This window comes from Canis aureus, chromosome 13 (assembly GCF_053574225.1).
Source record: "Canis aureus isolate CA01 chromosome 13, VMU_Caureus_v.1.0, whole genome shotgun sequence".
In the NCBI taxonomy this organism is placed as follows: Eukaryota; Metazoa; Chordata; class Mammalia; order Carnivora; family Canidae; genus Canis; species Canis aureus.
In genome coordinates, this window is record NC_135623.1 from 31,093,286 (window position 1) to 31,116,196 (window position 22,911).

The 22,911-nt window shown below is 35.5% G+C and overlaps 1 protein-coding gene across 16 annotated transcripts in view; it reads left to right on the plus strand.

The window, feature by feature from the left end:
* Positions 1-22,681, plus strand: part of METTL25 (methyltransferase like 25) — a 130,151-nt gene extending 107,470 nt beyond the window's left edge. For 12 of the 16 annotated variants that reach the window (XR_013350591.1, XR_013350595.1, XR_013350596.1 and 9 more), the window contains 4 exons: positions 355-463; positions 15,691-15,797; positions 16,925-17,003; positions 19,070-22,681. Coding sequence is in view for 2 of the 16 variants with exons in the window: in XM_077845660.1 (XP_077701786.1) it covers positions 355-447 (93 nt within the window). In the remaining 14 variants the exon portion in view is untranslated. Of the gene's footprint in view, positions 1-354; positions 596-4,583; positions 6,942-15,690; positions 15,798-16,924; positions 17,004-19,069 lie in introns of those variants that run through there. The other 4 variants (XR_013350592.1, XR_013350593.1, XM_077845660.1 and 1 more) reach the window with 4 other exon arrangements.
* Positions 22,682-22,911: the final 230 nt, after the last annotated feature.

Below are 22,911 nucleotides of genomic sequence, written 5' to 3' on the forward strand. Positions count from 1 at the left end.
GTTTTTCATCTAATTTCATTTATTTTATTCAGAATTTTCTCATCTCATTAGATATATTACAAAAGCTGAATAATCTTCCATCATGTAATAATTTAAGTAATATCCAGTTGTTTTTGACCACTTTTCACAGTTACAACAAAGAGTAACCTTATAGTTCATTATGTATGTGTGTCTTTATTTCTGAACCGTAATTTCCTGTAGGTGAAATTGTAAGTGTTCATTTCATTCAACAAAGAATAATTTTCTTTTATGTTGTTTATTTTTTGTGTTGTTATTTTACAATATATAGTCTGACTCATCTCATTCTTCTCTTCAACAAGTTGCTATATATTTAAATCACTTATCAATTTGCAGGAAGATACTGCATGGGCTGCACTTGTGAAGTTGTTTGATCCTGTGAAATCTCCCAGATGTTATGCTATTATTGCCCTGAAGAAGCAGCAATGATTTCAGTTGAAGCAAGGTATTAGATGTATCTGTTTGTGGAACCTATTGCTAATTTTGCTCATCTAAACATTTGTATTTGTTATGTAAATATTTGAAAAACGTTGCTCTATATTTTAAATAAACAATAAAATTATAGCTAACAACAGAATACCACAATCAATTTTTCCATTGTTGAAGCATACATTAATAAAATAAGAACTCATGAAAATATTTTAAAAGGATTGACCTACATTCCTGAGTTAGTATATCAATAGGACACTGTAATCTGACCCTTGTTTCCCGTTCAGTATTTGAGACCCTTGATATTTGCTACATATCACTTTTTGACATTTACTGACTTAAAAACTTCTATTGACAGAGGAATGGTATAGGTGTGTATATATAGTAAAATTAGTTGGTACAGGAGATCATTTGCATTTTCTTCCAGATTTTGAAAGGATTTTCCATGTTTTCCAGAGGGGAAAATCCACATTTAAAGGAAAGAAACACCCAGGAACCAGGCAGACATAAAAAGTGCTTAATATGTGTTTTAATGTCAGTTACATGAGGAAATAGTCTGTGCCCTTAAAAAAATACACACCTTGTGAGATATGGACTTTAAGGATAGAAGAATAATTTTTTGCTTTGGGTTGTGATATTAAGTTTGCAGCCAGTGAACGATCGGGTATTTTGTATAGCTAGTGTAATGTTGGGGAAATTAGCATTTTTTAAGCTTTTTATTTGGAAAATTTCAAATGTGTTCAGAAGTGAAGAGTAGAGTCTAATGAATCCCCATGTAGTCACTACAGACTTCAGTAATTGTCAACATTTTACCAATCTTGTTTAATCTGTACACTTAGGAGCATGCACACACTCACATTTGCTACCCCACCCCTCATTCCTAGTTATGTAAAATTTTGAACTTCTTCCCTGAGGTCTAAATACTTATATAACACTATTTTCTCCTTATAATAAAGAAAAAAAATTTCATATGTGTAGATCTCTGTTTAGTATAGAGAAGTGAATTCCAACTCTTTCAGTACCAAAGAAATTATAGTTTTTATTTGAAATTTGTGTGATTAAAGCTAACCCACATGATATAACCTGTGAGGTTACACCAAGATGATAATATCTCAACAAAAGCAAAGAAATATAACATTGTGGTAGGACTATTGCTTTATCAGTATAAATCCCCATTACAATGTTTGTAGACTGTCATCTCATAAAAACTGCCTTTTTTTTTTTTTAAGATTTTATTTATTTATTCATGAGAGACAGAGAGAGGCAGAGGGAGAAACAGGCTCCATGCAGGGGAGCCCAATGTGGGACTCGATCCCAAGACTCCAGAATCATGCCCTGAGCCAAAGACAGACACTCAACTGCTGAGCCACCCACGTGTCCCATAAAAACTGCTCTTGGAGAGCTCATTTACAGTCGAGCTAAAGAATGTGGGATATTGGCAGGAGCATAAGTTATGACAGTTACATTCTAACTAGGCTAAATTCTTAATAGCTCAGCGCCTCATTGGTAAAGTGGGGTTTCATTTAATTTTCATTTTAGAAACATTTATTGAATGATTATCAAATGTGTCAGAGGTTATGCTAGCCACTGGCAGCATGGAGACAGAGGATATGTTCCTCCTTTTAAAGAGCACACAGTCTAGTGAAGAAGACAACAAAATTACTAATTATAATAATCAGTACTATAATTATTGTATAGGGCTAAGAAGGCCAGGACATAGGATCCTTTATGATATCTTCAGATAGATAGACTTCAAGGGAAGAAGTAATATTAGTAGCATAGTTGAGATTCATGTGAGTTAAATTGTTGTGTGTCCTTGTGTAATCACTTTAGTATTCAGTATGCCTCGATTTCTCATCTATAAAAAGAACATAAGAATAGAATTAACTTATAAGCTTATTACGCGGATTAAAGGAATAAATATCTTACTGAACCCTCCCAAAATATCTCCTGGCAATCTGTTAATAAAGCAAAACGAAGTTTATTAGAACTCTCTATAGTAATAGAGGATTCCGCCTTGACAGTCTCTGAAGGTAAAGTCAGGAGAGGATTTATAGGATTGTGAAGTCTGGGCTCAAGTGGTTTAAAAAAGTGGCTCTTTTCAGGTGGGCACCAGATTGCAGTTTGGAAAAGTTTATGACAATAGTTTTGTGATTAGTATCTATTGCAAGGGAAGGGTCTTGGCGCTAGTCTTGATAAGTAAACTGTTGCTTGATAAGTAAGCTCTTTGCCATGATGACCAGATTGTCTGAGATAAATTAATATGTGAGTATTAATTGTACCTGAAACAATGAAATTATTTATTGGTCTCAGTTCTTAGATCCCATACTCCTGTCATATTAATGCAGATGGTTGAAGTTCTCAATGTAAAGCAATTAATTCCTGGCAAATAATACATATATAAAGCAAATAGTATAGCATGGTAGCTATACATTCAGATATATCAGCAATTCCATTAAATATAACTTAAATGCTTCAATTCTAAAACAAAGATAGACTTATTTTTTCAAGGAAAGATAGAGCCCAATAACATGTTAGAAGAAATACATCTGAAACAAGCATATAAAAAGTTCAAAATTAATAGAAAAAAGGCATATTTGCAAATATTCATCAAGAGGAAAGTGTAATACAAAGGAGCTCCTAGTTAATGTCAGGCAAAAAATGTTCTTGATAAAGAAAAGCCCTTCATAATGAAAACCTTTCAATTTACCAGGAAAATACAATAATTACGTTTGTATTTAGTAATAACATAATCTCAATATATAAAACAAAAACAACTATAAAAGAAATAAATCTACAGTCATGCTGGAAATATTTTCATGCTCTCCCCATCTATCTTAATGGAAAAAGCAAGTCTTAAAGATACAAGATTTGAACAATAACAGAAGTAAAATTGACCTAATGGACAAATACAATAAACTGTTCCCAACCACTATATAATTTTTTCAAGTAACTGTGGAATTTTTACAAAAAATAACCATGTCCTGGGCTTTGAAGTAAATTTTAATAAATTTTCAAAAAATTGAAATTATAGTTTCTGATCACAATGAATTTAAGCTAAAAAAATTGTTTTAAATCTAAGTAGAAAATTTCCATATATTTTAAACTGGTAGATTATACATCTAAACAACTTTTGAGTCAAAGAAGAAATCACAGTGGAAATCAAAGTATTTTGAATAATAATGAAAATAATTGAATTATAATTGATAACACTGCACATCAAAACTTGTGGGATGAGCTAAACCATGATATAAGAAAACATGAGCTTTGAACACATTAGAAAAGGGAGAGACTAAAAATCAAAAGATTAATAGTTAGTGAAAAAAAAAAACAGAAAGATGATTAACACCTCCAAAAATTGGTTATTAGATAACTAATAAAATTCACACAATTCTGGCAATAATTAAAAAACTAAAACATTCAAATAATCAGTATCAGGAATATAAAAGAGAACATGCTAATAAATTTACCAGTACATTTATGACTATAAATTTACAAAATGGAAAAATGTTTCAAGGAAACAATATGCCAAAACAGCCTCAAGAAGGAAAATATGAATATTTTACAACTATTAAACTAAATCTGCAATTAATCTTTTATTAATTTCCTACATCTCAGTAAAAGTACTTTGTAGATGTGGCACAGAATTCAATCAACCACTGTGTGTCTGCAATAGTATAAGACTATTCTAGACACTATAGGTTGGGGAGAAACATTCATAGAAGTAGACTCTGGCAGTTCCTAATCTTTAGGAGTATATAATCTATTCACTGAAACACATATGAGAGGCATATGAAAGAGTTACGATTTAAAAAAAAAAATTTTTTTTAAGATTTGTTTGAGAGAAAGAGAACAAGAGGGGTTGAAGGGTGGGCAGAAGGGGAGAGGGAGAAGAAGCAGGCTCCCCGCTGAGCAGGGAGCCTGATGTGGGGCTTGATCCCACGACCCTGGGATCATGACCTGGGCCAAAGGCAGACATTTAACCGACTGAGCTACCCAGGTGTCCCAAGTTAAGATTTAGATAATGACACTTGGGAAGAAAAAAAAAGTGTCTACGTAAACACACAGTTCTTTGCTATGAACGAACTTTGTCCTAGACTATTCACTTCTGTTTCCATTCTCCTCTTTAATTATAGGTTACTTTAGGTTGTTTTTAAATGTGGTCAGTAGAATGGCTTATTCTCAGGAAGGAAGACTGTTTAAGAAATAATCTGCTATGTGAAATATGTGCTCTGGTAACCTGTGACCAAAGGAACTGAAGTCTCCAAACCTCCCCAGATGGTTTGTACTTGGCCAGTGATGCTACTGGCTGCATGTATGGGGATTTATTAGTGGATGTATTTATCTCAATGGATTGCCTCATTAAGTTTGCAGATGTTCTGTCAATGGAAGACCTTTAAAAAAAATTATACTGTTTTTATTAGAGTTTTCCAATGCACAATCCAGAATAAGAGAGTTAACACATTTCAGCACAGAACAAAGTAGCATGTATTTAAATCTCGTGGGAGGAAAAGCCTTTAACTTGTACTCAGACAGTTATGATTGAACATGTTGAATTTAAGGGAAAAAAAGGGAAAGTATACAAATTCCAACTTAAAATCACCATTTGGTCAACAGGGGAATCGGTGTGCATCAGCTAATCATGTTGAACTAAGTGTGCATATATTCTGAGTTAGCTCCCCTCTCAGGAAAGAATCCAGCCTTCTAATACTGCTACGGCTCTTTAAGAAAAAGATTCAATGATGGTTTCCCATCAAGCAAAGTATACCCAAATAATGTGTTTCAAGGGAAAGATAAAACAATTCCAGATACCATTTGATTATAACAACAGACATTTCTGGTGTTCTGGTGACTTCAGAATATTTCTAATTTTAATAGACAGTATAGCTGCAGGTAAACCTCTATGAATAAAGGCATAAGGAAGAGACTTTAAACCATAAAGAAAAAATTAAGTGCTCCGTTTCTATTTAAGCTAACTTAAAAGGACAGAACTAAAAATAAAATTGAAGGCAAAGGAGGTTTATTTTTAACGTATAGAATTCTGAATATCTTACTGTGTATACAACAGTGCCCAGAGTCCAAAACTATATTCACGTTACCAGTTTATACTAGGTTCGAGAAGCCATCCCTAAAGGGCAGGTTATACTGTACTTAAAGAATGATATTTAGAAGTTTTGAGGATCAACATTTAGAGTATAAATACCGAAAGCTATTGCAAGATAAATTATTTTCTTGGTTAACTTTTCTCTCATTAATAGCAAATACTGTTGTTTATCTTGAAAATAAATGAATTTGGAATTCTTTAAAAATATGCTTCATATTTTAGGTCTTTTAGCACAGTTTTAATATCAACTTTTGTTAATGGGATTACTGGTAATATGTTTTCATTCTAATAAATTGGTTACAGATGCTTGGAGAAGAAAGGATTTCATTAAAATTATTGCCATTAATAGCATAGTTCCTACCTTTAAGATTAATGAAACCGTAGTAAATTCAACCAAGATCTTCTTACCATTCTTTTATTATGAAAATTAAAACTAAATCTCATGGAGTTTTGTTTAGTTAAGTAAATAAAGCAATGTTACTAAGACCTCTGAAGGTCTTAGATCATAGTAGCCTGGTGGCGATACATCATATACCCATTTATGTCCTAATTTTTAGATTCCAGCCTCTCTACAAGATGCAAATATGTAAGAAGGATAGGATAGCTGTTTGTTGGCCAGATCAGAATTCTATCTTTGAAAGAAACAGAAGACCAAATATCTGTAACTTTCCAAAGAACAGAGTATACATGTTTTTCAGCAAGTAAGATATTAGAAAATCCAACAGAACTTCAGTGAACATCTGTGAACTGACTGCTGGGTGCTTTCACATTTCAATCGAAAATCAATTACAACAAAATAATTTAGTAACACACATTAGGGTTATATATCCTTAATAATCATAACAGTAATATACACCCAAGGAGCAAGCAGTAATATTTGAGCATGTTTTGCTTATTCCTCATTGACTCTAGGAATTTTTTTTTAATATTTTTTTATTTTATTTATTTATGATAGGCACACAGTGAGAGAGAGAGGCAGAGACATAGGCAGAGGGAGAAACAGGCTCCATGCACTGGGAGCCTGACGTGGGATTTGATCCCGGGTCTCCAGGATCACGCCCTGGGCCAAAGGCAGGCGCTAAACCGCTGCGCCACCCAGGGATCCCTAGGAATTTAATTATTTTCCCGAAAGCATAGTGATTTGAATGCCCTGTATCTACTTAAAGACTACCCTTTTGTTCTTTTCTTTGGTCTACCTCTGTGATCAAATTCAGTGGGCCAAAGAATTAAGGTCTAGGACTATATTCAAAACTATACAAATAAAGAAAAAAGAAACCAAAAAAACCCATGTAGATGTGTTTTCCATAGAAATGTATTCTCATAGGAAATACATTTTAAGAGGTATTTCAGCTCACTGTTTTCAGGTTTAAAAAAAATGATTGACTAATAAGAATCCCATTGTGGGGGTTATTCTGTATGTTAGTAAATTGAACACCAATAAAAAATAAATTAAAAAAAAAAAAAGAATCCCATTGACATTCCAAATAATATATTCATTTTAACTACTTTAGGTAGTATATTTCATACTTAGTTTTTATTGTCTCATAAGTATATGATAAGGTATAATCAGAACTTTATAATTTAAAATTGAAAGTTTCATCCTGAGGCCACATTTGAAAGAATTGAACACTAATAATAGTGGTTAATTATATTGGGAAGACCAATGAAAACCACAAAGTTTCCTGCCTTAAGACATTAACTTTAGTTTTAATTTTAAAACAAATCTTAATTACTAAAAATAAACCTAAAAACAACTGCTAATTATTAAATATCAAATACTTTGGCATTTTACATGTCATATATAAAAGGGTCATGAAAATAATCAAGGAATTTTATAAAGAGATCCATTTATAAATTTGAAAATTCCCAAAAAGATTTTGAAGGTAGCCATCCAAGCAGATGTCCACACATCATAATGTTAAGGCAATAACATTCCCCAAAGCTGGTGAGCACAGAGCAGTGCATAAGACTTCAACATAAGAGTTACAGGGTATATTTTTTAGTTACCAGTACTGATCTTTCTGGACACTAAAGTGATAAATAAAAATTGGACTCCACTCCAATGACATACTTCCTTGTCCAAAGATTAGTTTCCAGTTATGAATAATATATGGGAAGCAAAGATTAGGCTTATTTTTCTACATCACATTTTTCTTAAGTAAGCTGAGCATCACTTATTTTTCTCAGCTAAACTGAGCTTATTACTCAAAAATGCAGTCTATGAACCAACAGCATCAGCCTCACCTGGGAGCTTGTTAAAATGCAGGGCCTCAGTCCCTACCCCAAATCTACTCAATTAAAATGGGTATTTTAAGGGGATCCCCAAGTGTTTAACATTTGAGAAGTCAGTCTTAAAATGGTTCCTCTGAGATAGTTTTATGCCCAAGAACACAGAATACCCTGCCAGGCTCTGTAGTGTCTACTGCATTCCATTCCAGGGTTGAGGAGCATGCAAATCCTAAGGGTACTCACAGCCTTACCCTAAATGGACCTACATATTGGCTCATGCTCAAGAGGTCTGTATCTAAGAAGGTTAGATCCCCCTTTCCTTCAGTCACTGCCAAAGAATAAATACAAAGGAAACCAGAATTTCACAAACCCCTTCTACCTTCAGCCTACATTCTTTAAACAGGCATTACTCCAAGAGGACTTGTTAATAGAAGTTTTGGGTTTGAATTGTGGGCTTTTTGTAACATTTCTCACAACTGACTATGGCAGTGTCTTTTAATTACAATGTAAAAGATTTAATGTGGAAGTAAATGTTAAGAATGTGAAAATATTCTGTATTATCTATATCTTTCAAGACTCTTAACTTCTAAAAAATATATAGCAATTATGAACAACTTTTCAAAAGGCCTTCATATCTTTCAATGGACTTTCCACCCCATAAACTGTGCTTTGCCTGTTTATCTCTGATTATGGTATCTTTTCACCCACCAGGTCTTTTCATATTAATAAAGATAGCAAACACTTGACATGAGAATTTGCATAGAATTTATTAAGAAAGTCAAGATACAGTGAATCTATTGAGGCAAACAAGTCAGGTTCTTGGGCTAAAGTTCAAGTTGGTTTAACAACACATAGGCTGTCATTTTTACAAATCCATGAAAAATGAGCAAGAAATTTGGCTCTTGACAAATTTGGTCATGCCACTTAAAGGGCTTACTTTTTCTCTTTTTGTTAAAAAGAAGTGAAGAAAATATATTTAAATTACTCATATTCCCACTATCAAGTAGTTCTTTTCAGTTGGTCCAAACACATGCAGTTTGTATTTGCCTTAACAGTCAACATACCCTTTCATATTTTGCCTCTTTTACCTAGTATTATATAAGAAACATTGTCCCATGATTCTATACTGCCTTCATAATGATCTTTTCTAATGACTTCATGAAAGTCCATCCTAATGAGATATATCCTGTTTACCCATTATTTTATTGTTAGAACTTTAAGTAGTTTCTAACCTCTTTAGTCTCCAGCCTAGATATCTGTACATAAAATACAAGGAAACATAGGCAAGCAATCTACTAATGACTTGACAAAAATCAGTTAACATAGCAAGTCTTCTACATAAACGTGCCAGTAAACTTAATTCAAACACACCCTCCAAAAATGCACGAGTGGCCAGTCACAAAATAAAAAAATAAATACAAAGAACTTTTCTGAGTGCTCCATCTGAGTATAAAAAATAACCTATAATTTAATCTTTGTTGCAAACTTTCTCTGGACCAAAGAAACCGCCTACAATCTAGTAAATGCTAACAGCATATAGTTTAACTGAAAGTTTGAACAGACACAGAATGCCAGTTTAAACAGATGTCATAATCAAAAAAATATTTACCCCACTTACATGTATTAGTTAATAGATGTCAAAATGGCCAGTTTGACAGGAAGAGAAGAATGGGACCACTTCAGTTATAGATTTCATTGAATCTCCCCAGAAGTCCCATTTTTATTGGCCTTATATTCAGTCCAAAGGTGTTGCATAAGCCCCTTCCTGGCAAGCAGGAATACATCATCAATTTCTTTGACAGTTTTGAAAGTCTACTATTCAAATTGCTCTTTCACCATCCCAGTCTCCATGGAAGGTTCCAATATGTTAACATAATTCCAGATTCAGTATCCTCAAATGTGCTGGCATCTGAGCAGCCCTCTCTGAAGGAGTCTTCTTGAGTGGCCAGATCTGTTTAAAAAATTTTAGAGGTGACTCCAACTTTATATTTCTCTTAAACACATACATACCATTCATACAGAGTGTCCTTGGCAACTACTCAATTTTTAAAAGGTTTTTTAAACTCCAAATGACATGAAGGTTATAATAATAATGCCAAGTAAATATTTATTGAGTGCCTATGCCGTGTTAGGTGCTGTTCTAAGCACTTTATTAACTTATTCAATCCTCACAATAATCCTGAAAGGGACTATACTTTCTTCTGCTTTACTACAGAGAAAATTCAGATACAGAGAGGTCAAGCAACTGGCTCCAAGTAGGAGGCAGGAAGAAAGCTATGGAACAGTAAATTCAAGATTCAATTTAGGCATCTGACTTGAGAGTCTAACCACCTAACCACTACAGTGACTGTCTTACCACTGGATTATTTGGGTATTCTGTGTTGGTCTTCTTCCATTTTTTCAGTTTCCTTTTGAGAAAAGTAAGATATTGCTGGATGCATAACTCTGTAGACCTCAAGCAATTGATGATTTCTTGGTTGCCCTGCCTCTAAATGGGTAGGTATCATAGTCTGCCAGTCAGATGAAAAATTTTTTTTTTTTTTTTTTTTTTTTTTGCAAATAGCTAGAATAATATTTGGGGTTTTTTTCCTAGAAAACCTGAAAAATGTTTCAGTACTAAGTGAAGGAAAATATATGTGCAACTAAAATCATATGTAAAGTAATTTTGAATTTTCTATTTGACATAATAATAGATAATTCCTTTTTTTGTTTATACTGGAAAATTAAAGCTGAGACTTCAAGTCACATTTCCCAAAATTGCCTAGATAAAACGTGGAGATGCTAAAATATAAAATAAATGACAGTTATGGATTATATTCATTCAGGTGGCACATCTGGAACAAGAGACAAGGTCAGTCTCAACATCATTCTTCTAACATGTAACTAACTCCTGCTTCTTTAGCAGTGACCATCTTCAGCTCACTTTAATGATCCTATTTTTTTAAAGATTTATTTTTATTTATTTATGATAGACATAGAGAGAGAGAGAGAGAGGCAGAGACACAGGCAGAGGGAGAAGCAGGCTCCATGCCAGGAGCCCGACGCGGGACTCCATCCCGGGACTCCATGATCACGCCCTGGGCCAAAGGCAGGCGCGAAACTGCTGAGCCACCCAGGGATCCCCTAATGATCCTATTTTATATTAAAAAAAAAAAAAAAAAAAAAGGCAAAGGGGCACTTAAGGTAATACACTCAGTTCAGCAACTGACTGTTAGTTTTGGCTCAGGTCATGATCTTAGGGTTGTGAGATCCAGCCTCATGTCAGCTTCTGTAGATAGCATGGAGTCTGCTTGAGATTTTTGCTCTCCCTCCCCCTTAATGTTTCCCCCTGCTCTTGCATATACATAAACATTCTCTCTCTCTCTCTCTCTCTCTCTCTCTCTCTGAAATTAAATAAATCTTTTAAAAAGTAAAGCAAAACCAGTCATTGAATTTCCCTAGCTTTTTGACAATCTCTGATCCAAAACTGGACCCCATGGTTTTAAATCCTCTCCATAACCATACAATACCCCTTAAATCCTATAAGAAGCTCCTAAAACTTTCCTTTACTAAGACAACCTATAGTTCCTCTGGAGTGCATTCTCTGAGCTGTAGTATTAAGTGAAATAAATCTAACTTGGACTAGAGGGTTTTTTTTCCTAGTGCTCTTTGGTCAATGGGACCAGTTGTTTAGATCATTTGACTAGCTGAAAGGTGGTGCTAAGGTACATTGAAGAGCAATATATGGAAGAAAACTGACCATTCCATTTTGAATATATTGAGTGTAGGGTACTTTTGAGAAATTCAAGCAATGTTAAAGAAGCACTGTGCGTTAAGGGTCTTTATAGAACAAAGGGAATACAAGTTTAGAAGTTAACATATCCATGGAAATCGAACCTGTGACATGGATGAGATACTCAGTGCAAAGAGCATAGGGAGAGAAGAATGGGGAAACTAGGACTGAATCTTTAAGGACTCAAGTATGAAGATTCTGTAGAGGAGAAAGCACATTCAGAGATAAATCAGAAAGACCAATTATGTATCATCATATGAACAGAAGAAGATATTTCAGGGCCTATAGAGTGACCAATGGTTGAAAACATTTGAGAGATCAAGTTAAGAAGTTAAGAAGAGAATGGAAAATTTTCCTTTGGAGTTCACTGATATTTTTTGTGAGAGATTTTTCAGAATTTTGATGGAAGGAGAAGCCAGATTAAGTGGATGAAGAGTAAGTATGAGGTAAGCAAAGTGAAAAAAGAGGTCTTCTAGAAGAAGGGACAGTGTGGTAATGCTATATATAGTGTTAAAAGAATAGATTCTAGAGAGAGACTGATAGAGTTCAAATTCTAGTTGTGTCCCTCCTAGCTGTGTCACCTTGGTTAGGTTACCTAAATGATTTATGCCTCATTTTTTTCCTCTGTCAACTGGGAGAAAATAATAACAGATCACTTGGGTTGTGAGAAGGGAGATCTTTGTAAATAGTAACTTCTCAATAAGAATTAGCAACAATTATTTCAAAAACACGAAACAGCATGCCTCCATAGGGGCCTGAAAGTAGATTGATGTGAACAGTGAGTATGGAGAAGAGACCACAAAGAGGCTTGACAGGATCCTAGATCTAGAAGACCATGAATGCCCTGCCTAAAGAGGTACATTTCCTCTCAAGGCAGAAGGATCCATTGAGGAGTTGAAGAAGAGAGTATGCATTTATGTTCCTATTTTAGAAAAATCACTGTGACTATAAGGGTAGAGGATGGACTATAAGGCTAGGTAGTAGAACCAAGCTGAAGGCCAGGACAGCAGTTAAGAGCCTGTTTCAGAAACCTAAATGCAAAGTGATAAACTGGCTTATGGCAGAGGAAATAGAAATGGAAAGAAAAAATAATTAATTCAAGGGCTCAAATGACCATGACTTGGGTTACTGATTGTGTATCACAGGTAAGGGAGAAAATGAGGTTTAGGATACTCACCCTTTATATCCCCCCAAGGTTCTAGTTTGGGAGGCTAGCTGTGTAGTAGGCCATTTCCTGAGAAAGAAAGTCTAGGGTTGCTTGAGAATTAGGAGGATTATTGTTCAATTTTGAATATGCTGTATCTATGCAACACCCAAATGATAAATATATCTAATATGCAACCTAAAACCCATAGGAAAGTTAGAGCTCAAGATCCATAAATGGTTGTCTAAGTTATGGGTATTCAAATGGTATATCTAGAGAGAAAAGAATACTTGAAAAAAATTATTCAGAAAATTTATATAGGAAAATAACATCAATTGACAGTAAACACATATTAAGCTTCAGGAAAAGTGGTGAAAAAGATGATGGCATAGGGTAGTTGGTTTTCTCTAAAGAAGGATTTCTAGAAGGCCTCAGTGGAAAAGGATAGCAGCAGTAGAATGAGTAAGAAGGAGGAAGAATATAGCAGTATAGACTTAAAAGCATGATGGGGCTAACTGATTGGAGATGCATATGTTTTGTTCAGCGACAGAGCAAAGGCATGTAGTTCCAGGTCTTTTGGCAATTCCCAGGTCGTAAGAGGCCTCTGGTAGTCACTTTCTGTGAATGATACTGTACACTTAGCTCAAGTCAAACCCCTTTCCTTACCTTCTAGCCTGGTGACCTCTCCTCATATTTCATGACCCACCTCAAATGTTACTTTCTCTGGAACTCTTCACTCTTCCCCAAGTGACCTTAGCAGGCTTGATTATTTCTTCTTCTAAGTTTCCACCGTATATTGGTATTCCTGTGTCATTGTAAGTAAAATATTCCCACTCTACAGTGGAATTCAAAGACATGGACATGATTTTCCCAAGGGGACCCAGGTTTTCTGACTCCCAAGATCAGTACTATTTCATTATATCACTGCTCCTCTTCTCCTCCAGGAACAGAGAAGAACCTCATGACTACAAACTTCTAGCCACTATAGGAATTTGTTTGTTCATTTGGTTAAGAAAGTGTGTAAAGGCCTGTGTTAGGTAAGGTTTGGAGTGAAGGGAGAGAGACTTTGCAAAGTAGAATTCAGTCCCCTTTGTCAACATCTTACTTTTCCAACAGATCACCCACCTTGCTTTTCTCCTGCCCTCCTTCCCACAGGCTTATTTAAAGAGATCCTTTCTTGTTCTAATGGTAGTTCTGTTATCTGTGCTCCAAAGTCCTGACCCACAGTTCTACTCAACAAGGGCAAATACCTAAAAAAATAAAATATATGTTTGAGAAGGAAAAAAAGGACAACTACCACTACCCTCTGTGTCCTGTATCAATATCATCCCCTCCTTCCTTGCCTTTATATTATAAAGATTGAGGTTAAGATTGTGGTTGAGGGGAAGCTACAACTCTATGTCTCTACTTTGTGCCTTCATTTATTGCGAGCTCACAGCAACCAGATGCCTCTTTGCCATCCCAGCAACTGGCCAGTGCCTTAGCTGGCATCCATATCATTAGACCCAGAGGACTCTTTGTTGACATGCCATGGTATCTGCCATTGTTAAGGATTCCCATCTTTAAACTTACATAAACTATAGATGTCATTCTTGACCACTTTTTGTTTTTTCTTTTTGCCCATATCTCCTGCCAAAGGATGAACCTGGGCAGCCATATTTTATACCTAAGATCACAGGTGATAGGAGTGGGAGTAGACACCTGGTCATAGTAGCCTAGATCCCTGATGTGACCTGACTCAAAAAGAAGCATCAGACCTATCAGATTCTCTTTCTTAGGAATTAGAAATAGAAAACACTGGCATGGGAGCTAAAAGGTCATGATGTACAAAGAGATTCTGGAAGCAACATTTGACCTTGTGAAACCAAAATTGTGAGGGTCAGAAACTACAAATGAGCAGAGGAAGAGATCCTGAAACAGAAGAAAGAGAGAATACAGAAAGAAACAGGCCATAAGATTCAGGGAGGTGGAGAGGACACGTGACCCCCAAGAACCTCCTTCCCAGAAGCCAAAAGAGCCACTTCTCTAGAGTTTTCTCCTTCCACTATTTGTTCCCTCCAGCCTTCTTTGCAGACTGTTCTCTATTTGTCATTTAAATATATTTGTTTTTCCTTTGAATGCTCTGTGTTGGGCTTTTTTCAATCCACACACTTTTCAAGAAACGTCGTCATGGCCTCCACAACTGCCTGTGTCTCAAGAGGCCCACTCAGATTTAATTTTTAGGCTAACTCTCGCTCCTGAATCTCTCTCCTGAGCTTTTAGTCATGTTTACCCAACTGCCTGATGGACATTGCCATTCCCCATGGCTGTTCCCCTAGCATCTCAAGATCAACATGTCCAAAATTAAACTTTCCTGTCAAACCAACTAAAATCACCCTAGACTCCTCCCTCCATCCAAATCATTTAAATATGAAGTCATTGTCATTCAACCACTTACATTTCTCCTCACCATCTCTCCTCTCCTCACTCCTGCTACTCTCTCGCTCGGTTCAGGGCCTCATAAGTACCCTCCTGGTTTCCCTGGCATCAGCCTCCTACCCCTGCCTGTAACTCTTCTATGGCCTTCCCATTTTCTTACAGGAAAATCCAAGCTCTTTAACATGGCATCCTAGTCTTCCATGATGCTTTTCCTGGTTACTTCATCAACACAATCTTTGGCTGCACTCCATCTACCACAGTTCCAAAGCATCTAGACTTTCTGTGATTCCCACAATATCTCCAATGTTGCCTCCGTCTGGACTTTGCCTTCACTGATCCCTCTTCCAGGAGAGCTAACATCCCTTTCTCTTCTAGTCAACACTTTCCTACATCATCCTTCAATATTTATGATCTTGCCTCCACATATAAATCACTATCTTTTTTTATTATGTCCCGACTTCACTGTGTACAGAGAAACATGACACTATTGCACGTACTTTTAAATGGTTTGTATTTCTCTGTCCATTCCTGGAGGGGCAGAAAACATACCATTTTTACTGTTTGTCCTATGCCTAGCAGTGAATACGTTCAGAACATGCTGTGGAGAAAAGGAAGGAAATGAATACACTGATCCTCCATGGGGAAAATACTGCCTTTCCTCTGAGAGAAAAGAATAATGCCAGGTAAGTGAAGCCATGAAATTTTATGGTCATGATTAAAATGCCTACCAAGAGCAACAACAAAATTCTTCTCCTACCCAAGAGCAAGAAAAGGCACCATCCTCTTTCTCAGAAAGTGTAATGTCACCTCAGTAATTGGAAGTGGAAACCTCTAAAAGGTAGGCAGTCTGTTTCCCAACTGAGCAAGATGAAACAATTTCCCAGACTAAACAGAGCCCTGGACTAAACAGAAGCCATTAAAAATATAAAGATTTTACATCTACAGTCCTATATTTATGAGAATATCAGGGATATGAGGCTGGAATTCACTCCATTTAGGTCCTGATAAACAAAGTGAAAATGGAGCCCATCACAGAGAAAAGTCCCAGTATCCTGGCGGACACAGGCAGGAAAGACTGTCACAGCTGATAAGAGTGCTAAAGAGTCAATTAGTCCCTAATTACCTGAGCAGCCCCTGCTGCTGCCTGGCTTGAGGACAGTTTAAATAGGAATGTCTCTTAGGAACAACAATCTCTGTTTAGGATGTAATGAATGACTTATTCAATCCAGGATGGGAGAGGACCTCGCTGCTCTAGACTGGGTCCCCGCGGCTGAAGTGCTAAAGAGATCCAGGCTATGAGCCTGCATCTGAATATCAGATACGGTATCCTTACTGTTGGCCCATGGTGTCTAAGTGCGTGATCATGCACCACCCACCAGTCTAGTAGTGAAGGAGACTGGCTACAGCCTTGGAGACACATGATGGAGGAGACAGCCTGTGGAGGGCGCCCTGAAGAAGGCACAGGAAATAGGGAGGGGCCCTTTCAAAAAGGGCTCCACTGGCCAAGGGCTCAGCACTGAACAGCTTCTGGGGAGAGAAGAAGGACCTCAGAGAAAATGCCTGTTAGACTGGTAAATGCAAGCTGAATATTCTAATCAAGAGTGGGAAGCTGTTTGGGCTTCTGCACTGTTGAGAATGATGGTCTTCCTTGACACATCCCAGGGGAGTTGGGGGTAGGCAATGCATTGTTCCTCCCTGGGCCATTCTTCTGCCCCAGGGCTCCAGGCAGAGTTGAGTTGGATGCTTGCTCATGTTTCCTCTGTGTGAAATAGTCTCTTCCCATTCTAGTTACTGCTTTCTTATTCTCCAGGTATCCTCATATGCGTCAATTCCTGTGGGAAGCATTTGCTGATACTCGGCCCACACCTCCACCACCATCCAAATGAAGGGTAAGAACATCATCTTACTCCCATGTATGCTCATTAGGGCACATAGACTGTAAATTGCCATGCCTACTTCCTTATCTGCCTAGTGGAACCTAAATTCCCCAAAGGTGGGAACCATGTGACATACCTTTGAATCTCCAGATTCTGACCTGCAGCATTTTCTAATCTCACATGTTTAATAAAGGCTTTTTGAACCTTTCTTAATAAGATGCAATAATATACGATATATTATAATTATATATAGTATAAGATGAAATAAGCAGAGCTGGTAATATTGCAGTAGTCTAAACTGAAGCCATAAAGACACTTTTAATGGGAGACAACCTAAGCAGTAGGTCTGTGAAATGGGAGTACAGAGGACAAAACCAATTTCTGTGTCACAGACCCTTTTGGCCATCTGGAATTATCTTTGGGCCCCTCTAAAACATTTTCTTTTTTCTTTTTTTAAAAATATTTTCTTTTAAATACAAACTGAAATACATAATAGGACAAAGCAAACCAATCATACTGAGATCATTACTAAAAGAATTTTTTAAAGTTATGATTTAGTAGTATGTGTATGTTTCTTTATTAACTCACAGAATAAAAAGATCAAGTAGCAGTTCTAAAAACTATGATTTTTAAGTAACAATAAATGTCAGCAAACAGTATTTGAAGATACTGGCCACAACTGTAATGTGACATGAAAATATCTGACCTTCTGTTGGCAAGAGTTGCAGGTATTGCCAATACTACTGAGGTTTGTTGTCCACATTTCTAATGGAAGGAAACCCTAAATTAGAATTAGCAATTAGTGAAAATAAAAAAGTACATTTTCTCCAAGATCCAGGAACATGGGTGCCCTGAATTCTATCTGTGGGTCCCCTAGGGTCAATAAACCCCCTGTCTGTGGAACACAGAAAAACAAAACACCTAAAATAACTACCAAGAATAGCAGTTCTTTCATCTTGGAGAAATGGTATCTTCTTAAATCAGTGCAGGTCTTTATCTACATTCTATAGTAAACAACTGTTTCAGAGGGACTTAGGTTTCTGAAGATAGCAGTATTCACTTTATTTATGTAAAATATAACAGTTTACAAGACTTACTAGAAAACCACAATAATAATAGCAGGGTAGTAATTTGTTTAAGGATAGTTATATAGGTGAATGGCACAGACTAGTGAACTCAGAAATCGACCCACACTTGTTCGGTCAGTTGACTTTAGACTAAGGTGCCAAAGCAGTTCAGAGGGTTTAAATATTTTTTTCAACAAGTGTTGCAAACAACTGCCTCTCAGAATGAAAAACCAAAAAAGCTTAATTAACCCTTACCACATACAAGTGGTAAGCATACAAGTTACTCAAAATGGATCTTTGTCCTGAATGTAAAAAACTACTAGAAGAAAACATAGAAAAAATATTTGTGACCTTGGGTTAAGGAAAGGTTTCTAGGCACCAAAAAACATGAACCATAAGTGAATATTTCACAAATTAGACTTCACCAGATTTAAAATGTATGCCCTTTTAAAAGACACTGTTAAGAAAATGAAAAGACAAAAAATAAAATAAAATAAAAAAAGAAAATGAAAAAAATAGGCCACAGATTGGTTTAAAAAAAATTTTTTTTTTTGCAAAGCTCCTATAGGATAGAGTTTGTATTCAGAATACATAAACATTTAGACAAAAAACTCAGTTAAAAGAGAGGCAAAAGATGTGAACAAATATTTCACCAAGGAAGATACACAAGTAGCAATGAACACATATAAGGATATTTATCATTATTCATTAGGAAAATATGAATTAAAAGCACAAGGAGACAGGGAGATACCACTATACAACCTTTCAAATGATTAAGAATTAAAAGGATTGATAATATTGTTAGAAACCACATAAAACAACAAGAGTTCTGAAGATTGCTCATGCAAATGCAAATGATACAGTTATTTTGGAGAACAATTTGGCATATTTTTATAAAGTTAAACATATACTTACCATATGACCCAATAATCCCACTCATAGACATTTGCCCAAGAGAAATGAAAACATATGTTCACACAGCAAATGTTAATAGTTGCTTTATTCCTACAGCTGAAAGTCTATCACCAGCAGAATGGATAAAATTATTGTGATATATTCATACGATGGAATACTTCTTAGCAACAACAAGCAATGAACTACACATACATGCAACAACATGGATGGATTTCAAAAGCATTACCCTAAGTGGCTAAGTGAAAAAAGACAGACACAACAGATTACATTCTGTATGGTTCCATTTACGTAACATTCTAGAAACGTCGAAACTGTAGAAACAGAAAACAGATTGATCACTGGTTGCCAGGGGGCTGTGGATAAAGGAAGGGATTGTCTACAGAGGGGCATAAGGAACTTCCTGGGGTGATGAAAATGGCCCATATGTTTGTCAAATTTATTAAACAGTACACTTAAAAATAGGGTGAATATTATTGCATATAAATAATTGTACCTCAGTAAAACTTGACTTTTAAAAAAATTTTAAAGTTTTATCAGAGAGACATTATGAATGATATTTTGTTACTAGACCTAAATTGTCCTTTCAGAGAATACAGCCTTAGAATTTTCCCTCAAAATGAAAGACATTTGTGCATATTCTATAGAGGGGAACAAATATGCATTGGCTCAGTGTCTTGTTGAGTTTGTATGCTATTTGGAAATTGGATTGCTTTGACAAATTACTTGCTAGCCAGGAAAAGCATTAAAGGATTATTTGTCCACCACGATTTCAAATTTTCCCCTAATGATAAAATCATTTGAAATAAAAGGTGGCAGCCAAAGTAGTTTTACTCAGGGAGATATTATTTCATATATAGACATGTAAGAAACAGTATAAGCAAGAAGAGGAAATATAGTCTAATTTTTAAATTGTTACACTTACTTTAAGTATTATAAATAACAGCAGCAAACGATTTCAGTCCTAAATAGCACATATTTCAGATTTCTTTATAAGTGCTTCTCAACTTAAAGACTTGAAATCACATGTGAATGTGGGTGTTTAAACTTCACTTTGCAATTTGAATCTTTACTTTTCAGGCCACTTTAATGCCTATTTTAATGCTTAACTGTTTGAGGATACTGTTGGATTATATCGCTGTTTTTACCTGTTTGTGTGCTCTAATGTTTTCCTACTGTGCTATAGAATATTTTGCTTTAATAGCATTCCATGTATTTCAAGAATTTCTTTGTAAATAAGTGATGTGTCTTTCAATAAAACAACTTGGGGAAGCCTCAAAATCTTCATAAAAGCAGTGTCCTTCATTTACTTGTTAATAGAACATTAGCATTGTCTGTCTTATCCAAAATAATTTTTTTCATTCATAGTTCATAGATTGAAGAACCAAATACCACTTACATTTTAAATGAGTTCCTGTGTAACTGCCAAATTAAATGAATTAATTTTTACCTTTGGGCCTTGTATTGTCATATTAGTTATTGTTTTAATGAACTGGTGATAATTTATTTTATTTTTTTATTCAATTTTTTACCAGAAAGTCCAAACTAACTTCAAATATGTTTCATTTTTTCCAAAGATATGTTTGATCTCCAAGTAAGTGATTACTGTGTTTACATGATGTCTATTCTTTTGTATATCTAGATCTGCTGCTATAATGCACTAGCTACTAGCCATATGGGCTTATTTACATTAGTTAAAATGAAATAAAAGTTCCATTTCTCAGTCACTAGACAAATTTCATGTGGTCAATAGCCATATGTGGTTTGTGGTTATCCTATTAGAGGGCACAGATATGTAATACTTCGTCATTGCCATAGTTCTTTTGGAAAAGGGGGACTAAATCAGGGTCAGGAAACTTTTTTCATAAAGGGCTAAGTAGTAATATTTTAGAATTTATGGGCCAACAAACAAAACTGAGGTTGCTATTTAGGTACTTAAATTACCATTTGAAAAATATATCCACTTAAAGATAGAAGAAAAAAAATCAACATTCTTAACTTGATGGCTGTAAAAAGCAGGCAACAGGCTGGATTTGAGCCATAGTTTGCCTACCCCTGATGTAGATCTTTCAGTCCTTGATTCATTAAGCATATCTTTATTGAGTACACCTATGTTTTAGCCACTGTGCTAAATATTAAGCAAAGTGTAGTGAACAAGAAAACATAGTTCCAGACCTTATGGAATTCAGAATATAATAGGAAAAGCTAACAAAAATTGCACAGTTAATCAATTATATATATAACAAAAATTGCACAGTTAATCAATTATATATATATATATATATATATATATATATATTAAAGATTTTATTTATTTATTTGACAGAGAGGGAGAGAGAGAGAGCACAGGCAGGGGAGGAGCAGAGGGAGAGGGAGAAGCAGGCTCCCCACCGAGCAGTGAGCCCTTTGTGGGGCTCCATCCCAAGACCCCAGGATCATAACCTGAGCTGAAGGCAGAAGTTTAACTGACTGAGCCACCCAGGTGCCCCGAATCAATTATTACAATTTAACAAATAAAATGAAAGAGATAAATAGGATGTTATAAAAGGAACAGAGGAACATAAACTTGTGTGAAAGACTGACTTGCTAAAATTATAAATTATCTGCAACTAATGTTAATTTGTAATATATGGCAACTACTCTTTATTACAGACTTTCTAGTTTGACCTATGTGAGAAAGATGTTATAAAAACTGACAGATCTAGATAATATTTCTAAATAGATTTATGTTTAAATACATGACATTCCTGTATACCATCTGTCTGTTTTATATATGTGAGGTAATAGTACATCTAAAAAATGTATTTGCTAAAATAATATTTATTGATGTTTGGTGGTTTATTTTCCTCTACTAGAATCTTTTATAAGAATTAAAGTGTATAAATTAAATGCTCCCTTGTACCCAGGAAAACTTTGTGGCAAATTAACTTATAAAGTGGCCCCAGTTTCCTTTCAATTGTTTATAATCAAAATTTGAATTGAGCCCTCCGTTAAACAAAACAATATGATGCTACTTTAACAATTTTTTTAGAACCTACCTTTTTTTTTTCATTATGAGAACTCAGTATATAAATCAGCAAAATAAAATAAAAATATATGCTGTACTATCTTCCCATGTATTGACAATGTTCCTCAAGATCTTACTTGGTTTTCTGAGACTTATTTGCACTTTGCAGTTCATAGAAAGGTGGCCTCTTTTATTGTGATGTCAAGAACTTTAGATAAATCTGTTTAACCACTGAGCATGTGAGAGAGACCTGAGTGAGCAGAAGCCATTCTCAATGGAGCTCACGCCTCGATTGACAAATAGGCCAAGCTGAAGTGGTTCAGAGATTACGTCATGGGCCACATACCTGCTTTGTTTCAATAAATAAACCCCAGGCTGTGAAATATGGCTGATTATACATCGAGATGAGGATGAACTAAAGGGAATGAAAGATTTTCTGAGGTCATGACATAGAGTTTTAATTCTTCAATTTCACTGTAGTTAACAGGCCCAGGAACTCATGCTTCTGCCGATCTAGGTTTAAGTTGTTCTTTTAGGGTGACAAATGAGGTACACCAAGAAGCTAGAATTTCACATTCCCTTCATGGCTTCTTAGAACAGTGCATGTTGGGATAAAGCCAAGAATAGTGGCGTTTAAAAACAAGTTTAAAAAAAAAAAAAAAAAAAAAACAGTGACCGAATCCATCAAGAAATGATTTCCACTTTTGAGTCACTCGCTGCTGCTCAGCTCTTCTATCACATTCACAGTTTTCAGCACAGAGCTGCTACTATTATTCTTTAATTCAACTGTGTATATAAATTAAAGATTCTGGCTCCTTCAAGGCAGATATTCTGAATTCATCCTTACTGAGAGAGACAAAAATGTTACACCTACTTAATCCAGATTGAAGGCCCCAAGCATGAATCAGTTCTTAATGTCATCTGGGGTGGAGTC